This window comes from Caloenas nicobarica, chromosome 22, assembly GCF_036013445.1.
Source record: "Caloenas nicobarica isolate bCalNic1 chromosome 22, bCalNic1.hap1, whole genome shotgun sequence".
Lineage (NCBI taxonomy): Eukaryota > Metazoa > Chordata > Aves > Columbiformes > Columbidae > Caloenas > Caloenas nicobarica.
In genome coordinates this window covers 485,092-504,101 of record NC_088266.1, presented here as the reverse complement: position 1 = coordinate 504,101, position 19,010 = coordinate 485,092, and the positions used below count along the sequence as shown (strand labels likewise).

The window sequence follows — 19,010 nt, the reverse complement described above, 5'->3', positions numbered from 1 at the left end:
CTGAATATGCTGTGCGGTGGGATTTGAGGCCTTCTTGCCTGGACATGTGCACCCTGTGGCATTGAGCCAGCGTGGTTTGTGAGGACGCTGCTGGTGTCGCTGTCACTACAGGCTCTGGCAAAATTCAGTGGACACCTGTGTGTCCTTCGGGGAGGTTATGGGTATGTGGCTCTTCTGGCAAGACCTGAGGATGGGCTACATCTTGATTTCCATCCTTCCCACGTGTTTCCAGTAGTTAAGCTCAGGCGGCTTCTTGCACTCTGTGTGGGCTGCAGAAGAGCCGGACGGGAAGAGCTGTCGACACCTCCAGAGATTTACCCTGCAGAGCTGCCCCCAGGCCAGGAGAGTCTGCTCAGCTCCTGGAGCATTAACACAAACTGCCGAAGCCCCAAGCCCAGACACGGGCCTGGCTGTGATCAGTGCTGCGTGGCTGTGGTTGGTGACCGTGGAAGCGTCTCCGTCCCTCCTGTGCTCTGCCCCAGAGAGGTCATCACGTGAGAGGTGCTGGCTGCCTCCCCTCCCCGTGTGCTGCAGGTTTTGTTGCAGCAGGGGACAGGTCATCTGCCTTTTTACATCACTGGATTTTCATTAAGCTTGTTTTACACTCCAGTGGTGGTTTTGGCTTGGTTTGTTTCTCAGCAATTTGGAAAAGCCACAGGGCTCCACCAGGAGGAATCCGAAGAATCCGAGGCCATCCCAGATGAAGAGGATGTAGAAAAGTGCCTTTCAAGGACTGATTCATTTTGCCTTGAAGTGGGGCCCAGGGGTTTCAGTCACGAAAAGTAAGTTTCCCTCCACTGTGGAAGTGAAGTTCTGTTTAATTTTGCATTGTTGCTATACACATGCACCTGGAGACAGCATCAGGATAAATCTACCTCTGCTGACACATTCATGGGGGTGATATCTCAAAGTGACAGTGGCTCTGAGAGCTGGGATGCTCCAAATCTCATCTTCTTTCTGTGTCACAGGGCAGGTCCCTTTTCCAGCGTCCCTTTTCCAGCGTCCCTTTTCCCTGTGCGTAGTAACTCAACTTCCATGGGTAAGGGACAACCAGGCGAGCCAACAGCTGAGGGAGGGTCAGGCAGTGGGAAATTTGCACCATTGGGCAATTGTCACCAATTCAGTGACCAGTTCCAACCTGGAAATGTTCCAGGTGACCATTTTCCAACCTGCAAATGGTCCCTAAAGCTCTGTTTCTTTTGTCACAAGGGAACAAAGAGGAGTCACGGTTCATGGAACGAGGTGACCGATCCCACAGGGCCAGGTTAAAAGCTGCCGCTGGATCTTTGGTGGTAGCAGCCCCACTGTACTCTGGCTGGTCCTGGGCAGGGCTTGGCACAAAGCAGCCTGGAAGAACAAAGGCCTTTCTTTGTTTTTTGATCCATTTTGCAGTTTGTTACGTCTTTGCTTTGAAATACTGAGAAACCCAATGGAGGGAACCTGTGTACGGTTTGCTCAGAAACAACAGTTCAAGGAAGTCAGCTTAGATATTTTGAGACTTTTGTCATCTTTGCCCAGCTGAGTTCATCACGTGTCAGAAAGTGTACGTCTCTCTCAGTCTTTTCTGTTGCGTTTGTCACTTCACCATGTCCCGTGGCAGAAAAGCTCTTTTGACATCATGGTTCAGGCTGGTCACAAAGTGCTTGGTGCATCTGTCGGAGCTGGAGCACACCTTGTGATGAGGGTATCACCAGGTAGCACTATCCCAGATTGGATGCTCTTTGTGTTCACTTTATGTGTTTTCATCTCCCTCCTTCCTTTCTAGCTATTATATTACATGCATTAAATACTGCTGGAGGACGAAGCCCCTAAGCACAGTCTTGGCCTCTGAAAGTGCTCAATAAAATTAGATAAGACAGGCAGGGAGTGAAAACAAGCCAGGACAGCTAATCTTATTTTCCAGGTAGAAAATGGCAGTGCAGAGGGATATGTGGATTTGCACAAGGTCTCCCACAGGGACTTAGGGGCAGAGTAGAGAACCGGGACCTCCCAGCCTTGGAAGTGGTGAAGAGACAGAAACTCGTGGGTCTTCACGAGCTTTGCAGCTGACTGCGAAGGAGCCGTTTGCCAGATACCAGCTACCTGAGCATTTGTGTCGTGATCTGGAAGCTTTTCCTTCTGACTAGACTTCAGAAAGTCACTCTGCCTGGCTGACTCCACTAATCTGCTTCCAAACTGAGACACCCAGTCCCAGTCCATGCCTTATTCACAGTTGGGAGCCTCTCTCTGCACAAACCTTCACCTGTGGTGAAGACGTGTGAGAAGGACCGTGTTGTGTAGCTGCGCTCTGTTAGCAAGAGCACAGGCAAAAAACTGAGGAGAGTGATTGTCCCCGTCTGCTCAGCACTCACAAGGCCGCATCTGGGGTCCCGTGTCCACTTTGGAGCTCCCCAGTACTACAAAACATCAACGAACGGAAGCAGGTCCGGCAGGAGGGTCACTAGGATGGGCCAGGGCTGGAGCACGAGACATGAGGAGAGCTGAGAGCTGGGTTTGGCCAGCCTGGAGAGGACGAGGCCAAGTGGCAGCTAGCTACAGTCTTCCACTTCAAAAGGGAGTTTGAAGAGAAGACAGAGCCAGACTCTTCCCAGAGGTGCACAGTGAGAGGACAACAGTGATGTTCAGTTTAGGTTTAGTGATGTTACTTTAGGGGTCTGGAGCATCTTTGTGCTGAGGAGAGACTGAGAGAGCTGGGGCTGCTGAGCTGGAGAAGAGAAGCTGAGAGGGATCTGATCAATGGGATCAATATCTCAGGGGGGGTGTCAGAGGACGGAGCAGACTCTGTTCAGTGGTGCCCAACGCCAGGGTGAGGGGCAACGGGCACAGACTGAAACACAGGAGGGTCCATGTGGACATGAGGAGAAACTTCTTTGCTGGGAGGTGCCAGAGCCTGGACCAGGCTGCCCAGAGCGGGTGTGGAGTCTCCTTCTCTGAGACATTCCAACCCGCCTGGACCGACCTGTGTGATCTGCTCTGGTGACCCTGCGTGAGCAGGGGCTGGGCTGGGGGATCTGCAGAGGGCCCAACCCAACCAGGCTGGGACTCTGTGGTTCTGTGATGGCCACAAGGTGCAATGAGGGAAGTTCCAATGGGATGTGAGGAAAAGCTTCTTCCCCACAAGAGCAAGGCAGCTGGGGACTGGTGCGCCGAGAGCCTGTGGATTCCCCATCGCTGAACATATTCAGATCTCAACTGTACGCAATCCTGAGCAAAGTCATCTGACTTTGAAATTACTCTGCAAGCCAGTTGGACTAGAAACCTCCAGAGTTCACTTCTAACATAAAGCTTTCTGTGATTTTATTATTGTGCATTTCCCTGATGTCTGTGATAACAAGAGCAGTTACTGAGGAGGAGCCATGGTGGAGGTTCCTGTCTATCCAGAGACACTCCTTTGCCCCAGGTGTAGAAAAAGTGCTGAAGTTGCTGTAGTCATTCATCTCATCTGCCTCCTCCCTAACATGCAGCGTATTTTCCTCATTAAGTCTCATTAAATGAGCCCCACCTCGTCATTTGGTTCTTTTTTCTGAGCCAGATGAGAGCCGATTCACCAAGTACACAGCTGCCTGAGCCCTGGCTGGTCACAAATGATTCACACACATGGTGCTCTAGCTGTTGCATTTTGTAGCTTCCTCAGCACGGCCTGGAGAAGCAGGAGATGCCTTGCAGGAGCCATGTACTCCCAGGCTGGCGTGCAGTGCATGGAGATGGTAGAAGAGCATTCCAGGGACCTCAGTCCTACCCAGAGGGACCTGGAGCTGAGGAGCTTCTCCAGCTGCAAGACCAGCTATTGAACCTGTGTCTAAATCATGGGACATTGTCACATCCCAGTTTTGTGGTGGGACTGGTCTGGGTGTATGCAGCCCCTGTCCGGAACAGCCTGTATGAGCGTGGGCTCGGTTCCCAGCGCCTGTGCAGCTCAGATGTGCCACGTACTCATCTCAGTCCAGCCCCAGTCCCTGCTGCAGGGACACCTGTAGCTTGGGCACGTCTTCCTTCCAAGGCCTTTCTCCACAGAGAGAGAAATGTTTGTCTTGGAGACTGCAGACGTCCTGTGAAGTCTGCGTTGACAAGGAAGCAGCAAGCTCTGGCAAGAGCTGACAGGCTCCAGAAATGTTACCTGCGTTTTGTCTTAACACCAGGATGAGAAACTAATCCCAGGAGTTTGTAAATGTGGCCCATGGAGTGGTGGGACTGGGACATTAAGGTGCAAGGGACACAGTGCTGTGCGTCACAGAGCAAGGGAGGGTCTAAGATGATACAGAGAGTTTCAGAATGGTGGGTAATGGGGCTTGGCTTAACCAGAAATGGAAGGAGGGACTGGTGTTTGGTCAGAGGTGAGGCTTCCATCTCCGGATCTATTAGAATCACAGAATGATTTGGGTCAGAAGGGTCACCTAGTCCAATCCCCTTGCCTCAAGGACATTTTCCACTAGATCAGGTTGCTCAAAGCCCTGTCCAACCTGACCTTGAACACTTCCAGTGCTGGAAGTTCTCCGCACTTGTTCAATTTTAGTAAGTTTTGGACAAAACCAGAGGTCACCAACACTTTGCTGAGGCTTCCCCACATTGTGCCTTCCTTCAAGGATGGGAAAACGCAGGGAGATAAAGGGAAATGGTGCAGCAGTGTGGTGGCATGTCCTGCTTTACCCATACCCAGCCCCTCCTCCCCCGGGCACACAGGCATTGAACATCCGGGAGCTACAATGCTCTGAGTCCAGAAGACCAGTAGTGAAGTGAAGAGGCAAAGATGGTGGATCAGAAAAATGGCTTTTGTTGTATACTTTGCGAGAAGTTGCTCAGCTGTAATTCCTGACAGGGAAGTGCAAGAACATGCTGCAGCCGCGCTGTTCCGGGTGTCTGCACTCCCCAGCTGGCACGGCTGCTGGTGTTGCCAATGCCAACCAGGCTGGAGATGGGCAAGAGGTGCTTCGCTTTGTGTGCCGCTCCTCCAAGCTGTTTCTCAGAGCTGTCAAATGAGTTGTTCTTCCATGAAATATTGAAAGGGTTGGACCTAGTAAAAGCCCTTCTGAGTGCAAGCCTCACTGCATCCATTTGTAACCAGGCCTGGCATGCAAGCGATGGAGAAGGTCTCTCGCTGCCGCTTTCCAGTCCTCTCCCAGCCCTGAGGCTTCCCCTGTGCCCTGAAGCTGCTGGAGCAGAGAGTCTGCTGGCAGGCGCGCCAGGGCTAACGCTGTGCTGGGCTGAGCGCTCTCCAAGGCTGGGCTGGTGCTGGGTGAGGTCTGGGGTGGCCTCTGGACCGTCCATGGAGGCCGTGTTGGTGGTGCCATCAGAGGCTGGGCACAGCGCGGGCAAGGACACGTGCCCGGCTCAGCAGTCACAGAGGCAGCGAGGGCATCCGCGTGTCAGCCCCTCCAGCAAGGGCGGGGGCTGAGGGCTGGTACCCGCAGTGCGTCTCTGCATGCATCCCTGCATGGCATCCCTGCTATCAGTGCCGGAGCCAGCAGTCCAGGCTGCTTGCTCACCTGCCCCGGTCCACAGCAAGCAGGATCAGAGCTGGTCTGAGTTTCGCAGGGAGGTGGCAGCTCCGCGCTGTGGTCCCTGACCCATGGGCTTGTTAGTACAGGTCCCTGGAGGACAATTTTCCCACGGCGTGGCACCAGCCAAGACTGCGCCGTTCCTACCTGGCCGTGCGTCAAGCTGCGTAGGCAGCGCAGGGCCGCGGAGGGGTGGGCAGCTGCCCGGGATGTCTGAGGAGCTGCGGGAAGGTCCGTTGTGTGCAGTGGGACAAGTGGCGTCCGTGGGTGTGTAATTTCCAGGGCACTCTGACGAGGCGGGCGACTCACCATTGTCAGCATGTCAGGTCAGGTTTGTGCTGCGTGCTCAGGCTGCTGGATGCACCTCCCTTGATTGGCATGTGCAACTTGCAGACCCAGCACACTGAGGCGGAGAGGAGCTGCTTGCTTCCCGCGTCTGCCTGTGCCTTAGAAAGCTTCTCTATGCAAATGTCAAAGTACAAAACCCTCGACTTCCCCATGGCAAGCAGGGAGGATTGCATGTTGCTGGGCTGGTAGTGCTTTTTCCAGGGGAACAACGCTGTGTCTGCTCCAGCCCGGGGATCGTTTTGCCTGGGAATGATCTGTTCTCCTACCTGACACACTGCCCTGCATGGTTTCTAATTACAAACTCTTAAGGAGCACTGAAAATATTTTATTCTTCCCTAACTGCCCTCTACGAACAGCAACGGCCAGGATGTCCTGAGCCATGGGCAGCCCTGCCACTGCCGGAGATGAATTCAGCAGCTCCAAATAGCAGCAGTGCCCCTGCCTGTCTCCAGCCAGGGACATGGTCCTGCCCGTGCAGGTGTCTGACTGAAGCCTCTCTCTCGCTCTCTCTTCCAGCTCCTTCAGCTGTGTCCATCATGCACCAGGTCAGCCGCACTGTGGACAGCATTACCCTCTCATGGTCTCAGCCCGACCAACCCAACGGAGTCATCCTGGATTATGAGCTGCAATATTATGAGAAGGTACTGCGGGACCTTGGCAGGGTTCAGGTGTGGGTTTTTGGGAGAGGAGGTGGTGCAAAACTTCACATAAGGGCATAACACCAGCTGCAGCAGTTGGTTGATTGATAGGTTACTTCTCTTGCTGTGGTTGGCCATGTGGGTGGCAGTGGCTGTCAAGCCTTTGCAGTTCAGCAGTGGTTCCAGTGACCTGCACAGACACTGCAAGTGTGGAAAATCTGTTGGTCTTTCCAGAGAAACTTCTCCTCCCTTCACCTCTCCAGCACTTGTGGCAGGTGGACCCATTGCAGGGAGAACTGGGTAGCCAGGGTCCAGGGTCTAATTTTTGCCTTTCCCCTGCTGGGGCTTTAGTGGGGAATGGGGATGGTCAAGGGATGTCACAAAGCATCTAGTCACAGGCTGGACCACACTAGCTGAGTGCCGTCTTTGGGACTTTGTGTACTGCTGTCTGCCAGTCCATTTACACCGAAGGTGAGTTTGGTGTCTGTGTGGAGCAGCCTGAACCCCTTTACCCGGGTGTTGTACCAGGCAGAAGCTGTTCCAGACTCCCATGGATGGTACAGATGGCACTGCAGAGTCAGAGGCTGATGTGATGGGGTCTCACAGCTCTGGTTCTTTCATCCCTGAGGAACGTACCCCTTGCACCTCCTCCCTGCCCAGGAAAACAGAGGGACTGCAAGCTATGGCTGTGCCAGGGTGTCCATCACATGGGGCTGGAGTTGTGTGGCTGCTGAGGGACCTGAAAAACATGTTGATGTTGGTCCCAGGACCTGCCAGGCTCTGCCTGGCTGGTGAACTTCATCCATGCTACCTGGGGGAAGTGGGGAGCAGGAGATTTCTTCTTCCAGGAGTCTGCCCCGTTACACAAGAGCTTATAAACTATACATTAAAAATTGCAAACTAACTAATTAAAAAGCTTTATGATTAAATGGAACTGAAAATATTTTTCCCAGCAGCTGCTGAAAGAAATGATTAATCCCCCCCACTGCCTGCCCGTGACCTATTTTCTTGTCACCAAGAGCCAGAGGGAGAATGGGGAGGGGGGGAGCTTCTTTGTAAGCTGTTAAATAGGTCCTGACCTATATTACATAAATCACGGCCTTTTATTTGACCCTTGGAAATTATCCCAGAATACGTGGCAAGATGGATGAGTAGGCAGCAAGACAGATCTGGAAAGCAAGAGGGGTCCTTTCCCTGGGGACCCTTGAAGTAGAGACAGAAGATCTCATGGAGTTCATTCTCCTCTTACTTTCTCTTAATCTCCCCCTCTTTCTTTCTTCCTCCCCCAGTCTGTTTTCTGGGGGAGGCTGTAAATAAAATGAATTTTTGTCCAAAGGGGGGTCTGCTGTTTGTGGCCCGTCACTCAAGGTGAGCATCATCAGAGCTCAGGACACAGCGTGTCCCTGATCATGGGGACAAGTGGCCCAAGCCACGCTGAGGCGATGCTTTTCAGGGCAGCAAGCTCTCAGGTGGAGCACTAGCCTGGCAGAGGACAACGCAAACAGGCCCACGTGCTGATGCTGAGGCGCTCTCGGTCCTGGTATTTGAACCTCTTGGTACATTTTTTTGCTGGTGCTTTGGTTGAAGAAAAAAGGGATGTCTTTATCTCTTCTGCAACCAAGATGTATGTCATTCTTAGAAAGGGATCATAGAATCACAGAATAGTTTGGGTCGAAGGGACCTTCAGATGTCACCTTATCCACCCCTGCCATGAGCAGGGACATCTGCACCAGCTCAGGTTGCTCAGAGCCCCATCCAGCCTGGCCTGGGATGTCTCCAGGGATGGGGCATCCACCACCTCTCTGGACAACTCTCTGGATCTCTGGATCACTGGGTCAAAGCTTGGTCCCACAGCAAGCAAACATGAGAGGATTTGGAAACAGGTTAAAAAAGAAGTGGAATAGCCAGGAGCTGGAGTCAGACCTGGCCCATGGCCATGGGTTTGTCTCTCTCCAAACTCCTCTGTGTGTGTCAGACTTTACTCCGAAGTCCCAGTTGCATACTCAGGGTCTGATCTATCGGTAGTCAGCCCTAGCCAAGGTCTTCATATGCTTTGGCTGGTCACTCAGGAGCCCTCTGCATTTGCAACAGTGCAATGACTCTATATCCTTCTCTGCCTGCGTGGCAGAGCTGAATCTCCCGTTAGTCTGAGCCCTTGCAGTGCTGAGTTTTGCGATGGAAAGCCATTTACTTCATCCCTGGGAACACTCTCAAAATGCACAGCTTTGGCGATGCCGTGCTCTTCCCCTGCTTCCCATCAAGACTGCGATTTGGATGGGGTGTGCGGCACATCCCAGGTGTGTTCTCTCTTCACTGCCAGGCTGTACAGAGGTGATTTTCTTCCAGAATGTTTCATTGCGAACTGTCCCACGTGCTTCTGAATGCTCACAAAATATCTCTGGAGCTAGTTAAGCTGTTTCTAGTCGAATTCTTTTTCCCCAGTAGAAAATTATGTTTTATTAGCATGAAAACAGTTCAAGTGTAAGAATAGCAGCATATACATCTTGTGTAAAAAGTGTTTTGGCTCTTCATTTTGAATTGATTCTTTTCTATATAAAGACATAAATTAAATAAAAAAATTGGAATGAGCATTCTAGAATTAACAGAAAAGAACTATTCACAGTACCTGAAACAAAGGTATATTTTTATTTCCATTTCACAGATTATTTATAGCATTGCTATTATTAGATGCTATTAAAAATGCCTGTACAGAGGCAACATGATTATTTTCTTTCACATGTAGTTAGAGCAAATCAGTGCAGATTGTTACGTAAACACTGAATGACGTGTCTGCTCTCTATGGTCCTCTCCTTAATGCTCTTTTTTTTCACCTCCAAGAGGCACCTGGCAATGTTTGTCTTGTTATAAAAGTTAATGTTGTCTTCATTTAGAAAGGGTGTGGTAGTTTTTGTCCGAAGTTGCCAAGTTCATCCCGGAGTGTGGGAACTAGAGACCCACTGCTGTGTCAGGCACTGCAAAGGATAATTAGTTCTCCTTGTTATGCAAAATGATTGGGCTTAGGGTATGCCATAAGTTACCCACTTTGTAGTCTGAAGATATTCAGCCCGTCCCTTGTACCCAGTTTGGTCACCAATGTAAATGTTTCAGGAGGCACAGGAGCCCTTTGATGTCTCCAGCTGATGCTGGGGAAAGGCCACGGGGCGTCTGGGGCTGACGGGTGGCGGGAGGTGACCGGTGGCAGCTGTTGGTGGAGATGGGACTGGAGCTGGCTGTAGCCTTCGTGGTGCCCAGGAGCTTCTGTCAGGAGGCCAGCATCCCCAGAACAGGGTGTCGCCAGGGCTCCTGCCAAGGACCTCTGCTCCGGCCGGGCTCCGAGGACGTTCCTCATCTCCACCTGAAGCGTTGGACACCAGCATCCCCAAGCCTGGGGCCAAAGTGCCTGCCTGGTGTTTCCCACCTGTCCCCAGGATGGAGCGAGAGCTGGGATGCCCCTTCCCTTCGTGCTGCCCAAACCCTCGGAGGGGGCTCTGTCTGGGGAAAACTATGATATCAAGAAGATTAAGAGGAAACCTTGCCAAGGAGCCCTGCAAGAGCTTTCCTGCGGTCCCAGGCCCTGCTCAGGGTCCACGCTGCTTCTGTTTGGTGCTCAGTTTTCTTGTGAGAGGTGTCTGGGCACTCCTACCACAAGACACTTGACCAGAGACCTGTCTGGGAGGGCAAACGCTCCTGAGATCTCCCCACAAGTGGTGCTCCCCATGCGAGCCCGGGAGCTGTGCGCCCCACACCCCCAGAGTGGCCCCAGGACGCCGTTACCACATCTGAGCATCCCCCCTAACAGACTCGATCCCGTGGGGGCTGAAATTCAGATGTGTGTGATGATTTGGCACCCAGCCCTGGACTGGCTCTGTTTGCTTCAGGAACCACAGCAGATTGCCGCTGTGCAGACACACAGAGGAGCTGTCTGCCAAATTAAGTCGGTTGACATTTTTCTTTGGCTTTTTTTCTTCTTTTCTGATAAAACATGACTTCTTAGAAACCATTTTTGCAAATCCTTCAAGCGTTTCATGGACTATCCATGTTTCAAGAAAGTATTTTTTGATAACACTTTGGTTTCGGCTTAAATTTGTCTCAGGGGAAGGAGAACCAGATAAGGACTCAAAATCAAAACTGTGCGGGAATATGAAGCATGTTATTTTGAATTAGGATTTCCAAACTCAAACCAAAATCAGCAGGAAAAACAACAACAGCAAAACACAAACCCCTGCAAAAAAACAAGCTGGGAAAAACAGCAAAAGGACTTGGACTTCAAACCACCTGGGCTGCCCTGGACCTGCTGGAGAAGCCTAAAATGGGGAAAGAAGTGTTTGAAGTGAATTGCTGGAGAGGTGATGGCTGAGCAATATGCCAAGAGTAAGTCTGATAAGGGAGGGTGGGAAGCTGTAAATGCTCTTTCCTTGCGGTCTGGGATTAAAGGAGAGCAGCAGCGTGAGCACACCTTTCTGAAACAGACATCAATTTCCCTGGCTATGAACTGTCCTGTAACCCTGCCATTGCATTCAATTTGAAGTCCTCCAGGAGAAGAGATGAGGTTCCCTCAAACAGTCAGACAAATGATTTTAAAACAATTGTGTTGTTAGTGCCCTCCAAGGGCCTGGGAGGATTCATCCAAGCCCTTAAACACTAAAACTGTGAACATTTCCTGACCTGTTTCTCTCCTAGCCTGCCTGGGGAAGGTCCAAGGGAGTGCTGCTGATCAGACAAACAAGACAATCAGTTTTCTGTGTGCTCATCTTTTCTTGATCTTTCTTATCTGTGTACCTATACTTGAGATTTTTCATTGTCATTAGTCTAATTCCCAAACACCCCAGTGATACCCAGGCACCTGCAGCGCCAGGTCCAGATGGATAAAACTGCTGTTGTAGATTTTTGAAGAGAAAACTGTTCCTGGATGCTGTTCATAGTGAGGGTCTCCCAGGAGTTTGCAGAGCCGCTCGGCGTTACCCTGCAGAATGATGTGCCGTTGGCATTTTGAAGCCTCTGAGTTTGACTGCACGCGTGGAGAAACACATTCGTGCCGGACCACTCTCTTACCAGCCATCCACACCAGAGCACTGCGCAATCAAAAGCTTAATGCGAGAAGAAATTATCTCCATTAATGTTGTCTTTCAGCTGCTTTTCAGCTGTGAGGCCCACAGTCTGCACAAACCCAGGTCTTATAGAGTATAATCAGTCTTGCAAATGCTGGCGGACTTGCAGTTCTGCTCCAGCACGATGGCCGATTGAGAATGCGCCAGGCTTTTCCAGGAACATGAGGACATTGGTTCGACATGGTCTGCTGTATGGAGCCCTGTAGTGAACGACTGTTCTTTGTAATGTTGCTGGAGCCGCAGCTTCTGGCTGTGCAGAGGATCCTCTGAGTGAAGGCACCAGCGCTGTTCTCAGAAGTGGATGAACATGAAGGCAAAGTCACCAGATAGCTAACAATGTGGAGAGTGGAAAAGAAAGGAGACCAACTGCCTCCAAAGGCGAACTCCATCATTTATTCGAGGGCAAGACAACCTCTGATTCATCCAGTGCCCCAGCAGCTGAGGACACAGCCGCCTCCAGGCAGAGGGTTTGCAAAGCTGGGTGCAGACTGTCCAGGGACTCTGCGTCACTGCTGCCTACAGGCAGCCAAAGCAGCACAGAGAGCAACATCCTGCACGACCCGCATCATTGCGTGGGGAAACCTTGGTCCATTACCAGAAAGGACCTTCTACCTGATCGCCTCTTTGATACCCTCTGTCCTTCAGGAGCCCACCGCAGAAGCTGGAAACTTGGCTTCTCATTGAGAGTTTCACTCTCATCTCGTGTTAGCATGGGACGAGAAGAAATCCCCCCATGACCCTGCGGTGGAGTTACACACTGAGACAAAAGGCCAGTCCCTTGATCACGACCTCAGTCCCACTTGATGGGATGGCACAAATGGTGTGTCTGACTTCTTCTTTCTGCCATCCCTGCTTACTTCTCATGAGGTTCTCTCACCTCGCTGCTGAGTCTGCGTGTGGGGTGGGAGCTCTTGCAGTGACTTGAAGTTAGCAGATCTCAGGGACTCACTTGTAAAATTGCCAGCTCAGATTCTGAGCTGTCAGCTGCTGATCTGTTCCAATCAGTGATCCTACCAAGGCAGCCTGACCTGCCAGAGCAGAAGTGTTACCAGAAGGGATGAGCACTCTCTATGTAGATACACAAATTTAAAAATTGGTGCCTGTGTCCTCCATAAAAATGGGGGCTCATACTCACAGCTTGGCTTTCCTAAGATTTCTCCTTTTTCCAGAAGCATTGTGCTGTTTTCATGTATTGCCGCTTTGCACTGACTCTCCAGACTTCATGGCTGCAGGTACCTGGCCACCTTGCCCTGGTCATAGGAAGCACCACATTCAGTACAGTCTTTCATCCTCCACTGTTGACCTGTTTCTTCATGTTCCTGGTGGGGACAGGGACTGTCCTCTTTTACAGTGCCTGGCACAAGGAGATCCTGGCCCATCCACTGGTGCTTCTGGATGCTCAGCTAAGGGCATAATTACCAAGGGCAGTACATCACCTACACGAGTGCAATACCATCTATTCCATTATGATACGAATGCTCAAGTCCTCAGCTAGAAAAACTGTGCACAAGGGGCAAGACAAAAACTTGGAAGTAGTCTCATTGTATCTTTTAAATATCTTTTAAATATGCACTTTGGTTTCCCAGCTTTGAAAACCTAGCCATGGTCCCTGGAGAAGCAGGCTCTGGGCAGGGGGATGGTGGCAGTACTTCTCCTGGGGTCCAAACCCTTGTGTTCAGGTCGAATATACCTCCAGATGGGGAAGAGCAGATGGAGAGGGTACAGAGGCCAACCCAGGCACAGGAAGAGAGGCTGAGGAAGAGGGACAGTGCTGAGAGAAAGCAGGCACACAAGAGAGAAGCAGCTCCCATCCCCACTGAGCTCAAGGCTTGGAGAAGCGACCTGAGGTTTCTAGCTGACACCTTCATCAGAGCCTTTCCTGAGAGGTGGTGGGGAGCCCAGGGACTTCCATAGTCCCATTCCTGTTTCTGTGTCTCCCTGTGGGGAGGCAGGCTTGGAGGAATGACCTGTTCGTTCAGGCCCGTGGTGTCCCCACGGCGATCTCTCCACCCACACTACCCTGGTGTCCTGTGCTTCCTTCTTCTAGAAATGCAGGACCTGATTCTGGACTCATTTTTCTGATGACAAATCTGTATTTTCTTGGCAGGATCTGAGTGAATTAAATTCAACAACAGTGAAGAGTCCCACCAATACTGTGGCAGTGCAAAACCTGAAAGCTGGCACCATCTACGTCTTCCAGGTGCGCGCACGTACTGTGGCCGGGTATGGCCGGTATAGTGGCAAGATGTATTTCCAGACCATGACTGAAGGTGAGTCTTCAGCTGCCTCTGCATAAAGGTGACACAGGGTCTAGAGAGACTTGAACAGGATGGAGACGCACTGGCAGCGGTGCTGGTCTCGTTTGCTTTTAGCCCCTTCAAGGGTGCATTGACAAGTCACAGGCATTTATTCAACCTGGCAGGACCTGGAGAGAGGTGTGAGCACTTGGTGGTCCGTGCAGGGAATCACATAATGTAGGCCGGTTTCTCCCAGGCTTTTCTGGCAAGGGGACGTGTCCATTCAGTTGGATTTAGAAGAAACAGTATTTATGATTTTCATGTGCGCAGCTGCTGATGACAGATGCAGACTTGGGTCTTTATTTTCTAAGTTTGTGCTGCTAAATAAAACAGGCCAAGCCAGTTTTCTGGCCCCGAGGCCAAGGAGCAAGGCACAGCATGCATCCATGGGACTGAGCTTTCCCACTCGAAAGGGATAGCTACATCCAGCCTTCCTACAGGGGCACATCCCCTGTCATAGCCAGCCTGAGCTGATGCCTGAGACAGCACTAGCTGTCCAGGACAAAACCCGTGCCAGGGAGCCCAACAGCAACAGCCACACAAATGTAGGGCAGTGCTCAGGGCCATGCTCTGACCTTGATGAACTTGTTAGTGTAGACCCATCCCGTATCCTGGTAACCCCTTCCCTCTTCCTTGCATGCCAGCCGAGTACCAGACCAGTGTCCAGGAGAAGCTGCCGCTCATCATCGGCTCCTCCGCGGCAGGACTGGTGTTCCTCATCGCTGTCGTCGTCATCGTTATTGTGTGCAACAGGTGGGTCAGTCTGAGCGCACGACCCGGGGCTGGGGCTGTGCAAAAGGAGGGCGATTGGGGTGGAGGGTGGCAGGGGAAGGTGAAGGGGGAGAGAGATGCCCCTGGAGCACGTCCCTTTGCCCCAGTGGACTCGTGCTGGTGCTCAGGACTCTCTTTCTTTCCAGAAGACGGGGATTTGAGCGTACCGACTCTGAGTACACCGACAAGCTGCAGCACTATACCAGTGGCCACAGTACGTACCGCGGCCCCCCGCCAGGCCTGGGGGTCCGCTCTCTCTTCGGTTTGTGTTCCTGTTCACTCATTCCTTGCGGCATGTGGGGGGCGCTCAGGCCACCCAGCCGGGTGCATGTGTAGGCAGGAGGACCTCTGTGCGGTTTAGGTTCCCCACCAGTCCCTGTGACCTGCATCCCTGCCCTGCTTCGCGGAGCCCGTGCCCTGCAGACCTGTGTGCTGACGGGTGCCAGCTGCGCAATAAACACCCCTGCGTGTTCTACAAACCCCCGCAACATCCAACATGCACCCCTCCATGTGCCCCTGCAGCCTCACCCTCTTCTGCCATGCAGCCCCTGCCACCGCACCTTGTCCTGCTGCTCCAGCTCCTGAGCTTCGCCCAGCTCGTGGGCAGCAGCGAGACCCCTCTCCCAACCCAGGCACGTCCTGCAGAGTGCTGTCCTCTGCAGGAACCACATACCTTGTGGTGCCTTTACTTGAGCCCATCTCAGTGCTCCCGGAATCGTAATAGGTATCAGGTGTATCTATATCTATGGGTATATAATGCAATACATAACATGCCCTCTCTTGCAGCCTCTCTCTTCCAACATCTCTGCAGGGCACTACCTCACATCCAGCATTCCTGTTCCAGACCTTGCTGCCACCCTCCCTTGCCTTGATGCATCCTCCTTCCCCTCTTCAGTCCCTGGCTGTGTGCCCTCTGCAACACCTTCCTACTCCCTCACCAGAGACCTGTCGCTATAATCCTGCTTTGTTCAAATCTCAGTTGTTATTTACCTCACATTATACTTGCAGCTTCAGGATTTCTGTCCTTTTTATACCTTGTTGCTGTACAGACCTGGGCCTTGCTCAGGAAATGGGAAACACCAGTAGTTTCAGCACAGGATGCACTATTTCTTCTATTTGCCTGGGAAACATTTCCCCAAAGGCACTGAGCTGCAGCTCTGTGCCAGCACAGCGGCGTGCTGGCTGCATTGCTATAACTTCCCGGGAAAAATGACACTCTTCAAGAAAGATTATGTAAATGCAACTCTCAGTTGTTTGTCAGTCCGTGCTGCATGTGTAAACATACATTCACACTTTCTCCCAGGGTCTGGTGCATAACATGACAGCTTCGGGCCGGGCTGGCATTAATAGCTGTGCCTTCACAACTGTCGGAACAGGCTCAATGCCACCAGATAGAGATGAACTGATAATGGGCCTGTGGTGCCTTTTAGCCACATCGTCACTCGAAACACCAGTCCAAGGCACAGTCCCTGCTTGGCTCCCAGCAGTGACTGCTATGGAGAGGTTATGGTTAGACAGTTGCCAAGATGTGGGGAGCTCGTAAACCATGGAAGCATTGCAGCAACTTCCCTCAACCCTACCAGCATCCTACACGTGGAGCTGGGACTCATGCCCCTGGTTCTGCGTTGGGCTCCTTATTTAGTGAGCTGTGAGCTCTGCTCTCCAAACAGCCCCAATTTTGGGGCAAGCCAGCAGACAGCAAAATGAGTATAGAAAGGAGAGAACTGCAGGACTGCAGGTAAGAGCTGTCCCACAGTGTAGGTAGCATGCAAGGTGGCGTCAGCAGTCCAACCTCACCATTCCTGTGGCCATTGCCTTTCATGTAAACATGTTGTTGTGTCTTCTGGTCTGCCTAGAAGGAAGAGTTGGTTTTTGCAGTTTCCCCAGTGTCCCCTACAGCTTGTCTTGGCCACGTTGAGGCTAGTAAGAGAGAACCCAGCCTCAGACAGGGTTACCTGTCAGGAGAACATGGGTCTGGAGTGTCTGTCCTGCTTGCGCTGTCCCTAGAAGGATCACAGACACTCAGCACGGAGGAGTGAATGTGGTGTGGAGGCTGTGTCAGTAGTACCAAGCACCTAGAGCTGCCTCCCCTGTAGATCTCCATGGAGAGAACAAAGAGCGGCACGTGCCTCATTTTACATCCCAAGGCAGACTCTCGCCACCTCCTGTCGTGTGTGCTGAGCCCAGGTGTCCTCCTCCCCTTTCCCATGCCTCTGACGGGACGGTGTGCCGAGGTGGAAGCAGCAGGCAGTGGGGCAGAGTTGCAGTCTCTGCAAATGGTCCTCTTGCAGTGTTACAGCACGATGAGCATCGTGTGGCATTGGCGCGCCTGTGCACCACCTCCCGAGAGCAAATGCTTCTCTTGCTTTTCCTTTGCATGTGCTAAAGCTGAATCCAGCCGCAGAGCATGTGTGGTTCTCTGTGGTCACAGTTTGCAGTCCTAGCTAACGGCGCAGCCCTCCACCGCCCAACAATTTCATTAGAATCCAGCTCTAACAGTCCTGTGCAAGTGTGGCTCTGCATGTTCTTTCTCAAACTGCCTTGCTGTGTATGCTTCATGTCCTTGATTATGCAACTTGCTGAGGTAAAAAAGACGCTCACACAAATAGGTTTCTCTTTTCCTTGATGCCAGCCATGAGTCGTTCCATTTGCATCTGTCTGTCTGACGCTCTCCCTCACCTTTATGCAGTGACTCCAGGGATGAAGATTTATATTGATCCGTTCACCTATGAAGATCCCAATGAGGCTGTCAGGGAATTTGCAAAAGAAATCGATATCTCTTGTGTCAAAATTGAGCAAGTGATCGGGGCAGGTAGGTGAACTGTGAATGTCTGGCTGGTCCTCAGCAGCACAGTCTCCTTTGTGGTCTCAGGCTTTGATGAGGATTTAGCCTTACACGTACTGGGAAGACTAGTGTCAGTAAGGTCTTACACTTAGACCCAGCCTGGGCTATCAGGAGCAAGGTGATCCGGTGCTGGAGGAGCAAGTCTACCCAGTGCTGGAGACAAGGACTTCCCATGTGCATATATTGTCCAGTGCTCCTCACCAATGATGAGTCCACCTGGAGGGGAGTCTTTGGTGTGGAGTGAGGGAGGAAGCACAGAGCAGACGGTGGGTGGCTGGCTCAGGGGTGTGCAGGGTGGGCTGGGCTGGAGCCCGTGGGAGCACGGTCCCTTGGGGAGAAAGGCAGAGGTCTGGGAGGCTGACAAGCCCTACCTGTTTCCCTCTGTTCGCAGGGGAGTTTGGTGAGGTGTGCAGTGGGCATCTCAAACTTCCTGGCAAAAGAGAGATCTTTGTGGCCATCAAGACCCTAAAGTCTGGTTACACGGAGAAGCAGAGACGGGACTTCTTGAGTGAAGCCAGCATCATGGGACAGTTCGACCACCCCAACGTCATCCACCTGGAGGGGGTGGTGACCAAGAGTTCACCAGTCATGATCATTACTGAGTTCATGGAGAATGGCTCACTGGACTCCTTCTTGCGGGTATGAGATCCCAGGAGCATAGAATCATAGAATCATAAATAGTTTGTGTTGGAAGGGACCTCCAAAGCTCCCCCAGTGCCCCCCCTGCCATGAGCAGGGACATCTGCACCAGCTCAGGTTGCTCAGAGCCCTGTCCAGCCTGGCCTGGGATGTCTCCAGGGATGCTTCATCCACCACCTCTCTGGCCAACCTGGGCCAGGCTCTCAGCACCTTCATTGTAAAAAAACTTCTTCCTCATGTCTGTCCTGAATCTCCCTCCTTTAGTTTAAAACCAGCACTTCTTGTCCTATCACAACAGGCCCTGCTAAAAAGTCTGTCCCCATCTTTCTTTCAGCCCCTCGTAAGTACAGAAAGGCCACACTAAGGTCTCCCTGGAGCTTCTCTTCTCCAGGCTGAACGCCCCAACTCTCTCAGCCTGTCCTCACAGGAGAGGTGTTCCGTCCCTCTGATCATTTCTGTGGGTCCTCTGGACCCTCTGCAGCCCCAGAGGTTGTGCTGGGCCAGAGTTGGACCTGGAGGGGAAAGCTCCATGTCTGACCCAGGGTGGCGGGGCCCTTCGCTGCCCAGCGTCCCCAGCCGCTGGGGCAGCTGCTGTGCAGTCCAGAGGTCTGTGTCTCAGGAACAGATGGGGATGTGGCACCAAGGCTGTCATCTGTTACGTGTGTCCACTCATACTAGCAAAAGGCTGTGCCTACCTGTCCACGTGCCTACAGATGCATTTGCAAACTGCTTCTGTGGACGTGGAGGGACAGTCTGAAGTAGCTTTAACACAGCAGGACTTCACCCCAAGCTGCTCTGTCTAAATATTTACGGGTCTGAGTTTGAAGTGGTTAATTCACTATGTTGAAGGGACATAATCTGCTTAAGAG

General features: G+C 52.0%; 1 protein-coding gene across 2 annotated transcripts in view; it reads left to right on the top strand.

Moving 5' to 3' along the window:
• EPHB2 (EPH receptor B2) overlaps positions 1-19,010 on the top strand; it is a 134,387-nt gene that overhangs the window by 102,930 nt on the left and 12,447 nt on the right. The window contains exons 6-11 of one of the 2 annotated variants that reach the window (XM_065650237.1): positions 6,360-6,484; positions 13,697-13,859; positions 14,531-14,639; positions 14,807-14,871; positions 17,347-17,469; positions 17,894-18,141. In XM_065650237.1, the coding sequence (XP_065506309.1) occupies positions 6,360-6,484; positions 13,697-13,859; positions 14,531-14,639; positions 14,807-14,871; positions 17,347-17,469; positions 17,894-18,141 (833 nt within the window). Of the gene's footprint in view, positions 1-6,359; positions 6,485-13,696; positions 13,860-14,530; positions 14,640-14,803; positions 14,872-17,346; positions 17,470-17,893; positions 18,142-19,010 lie in introns of both variants that reach the window. The other variant, XM_065650236.1, reaches the window with a different exon arrangement.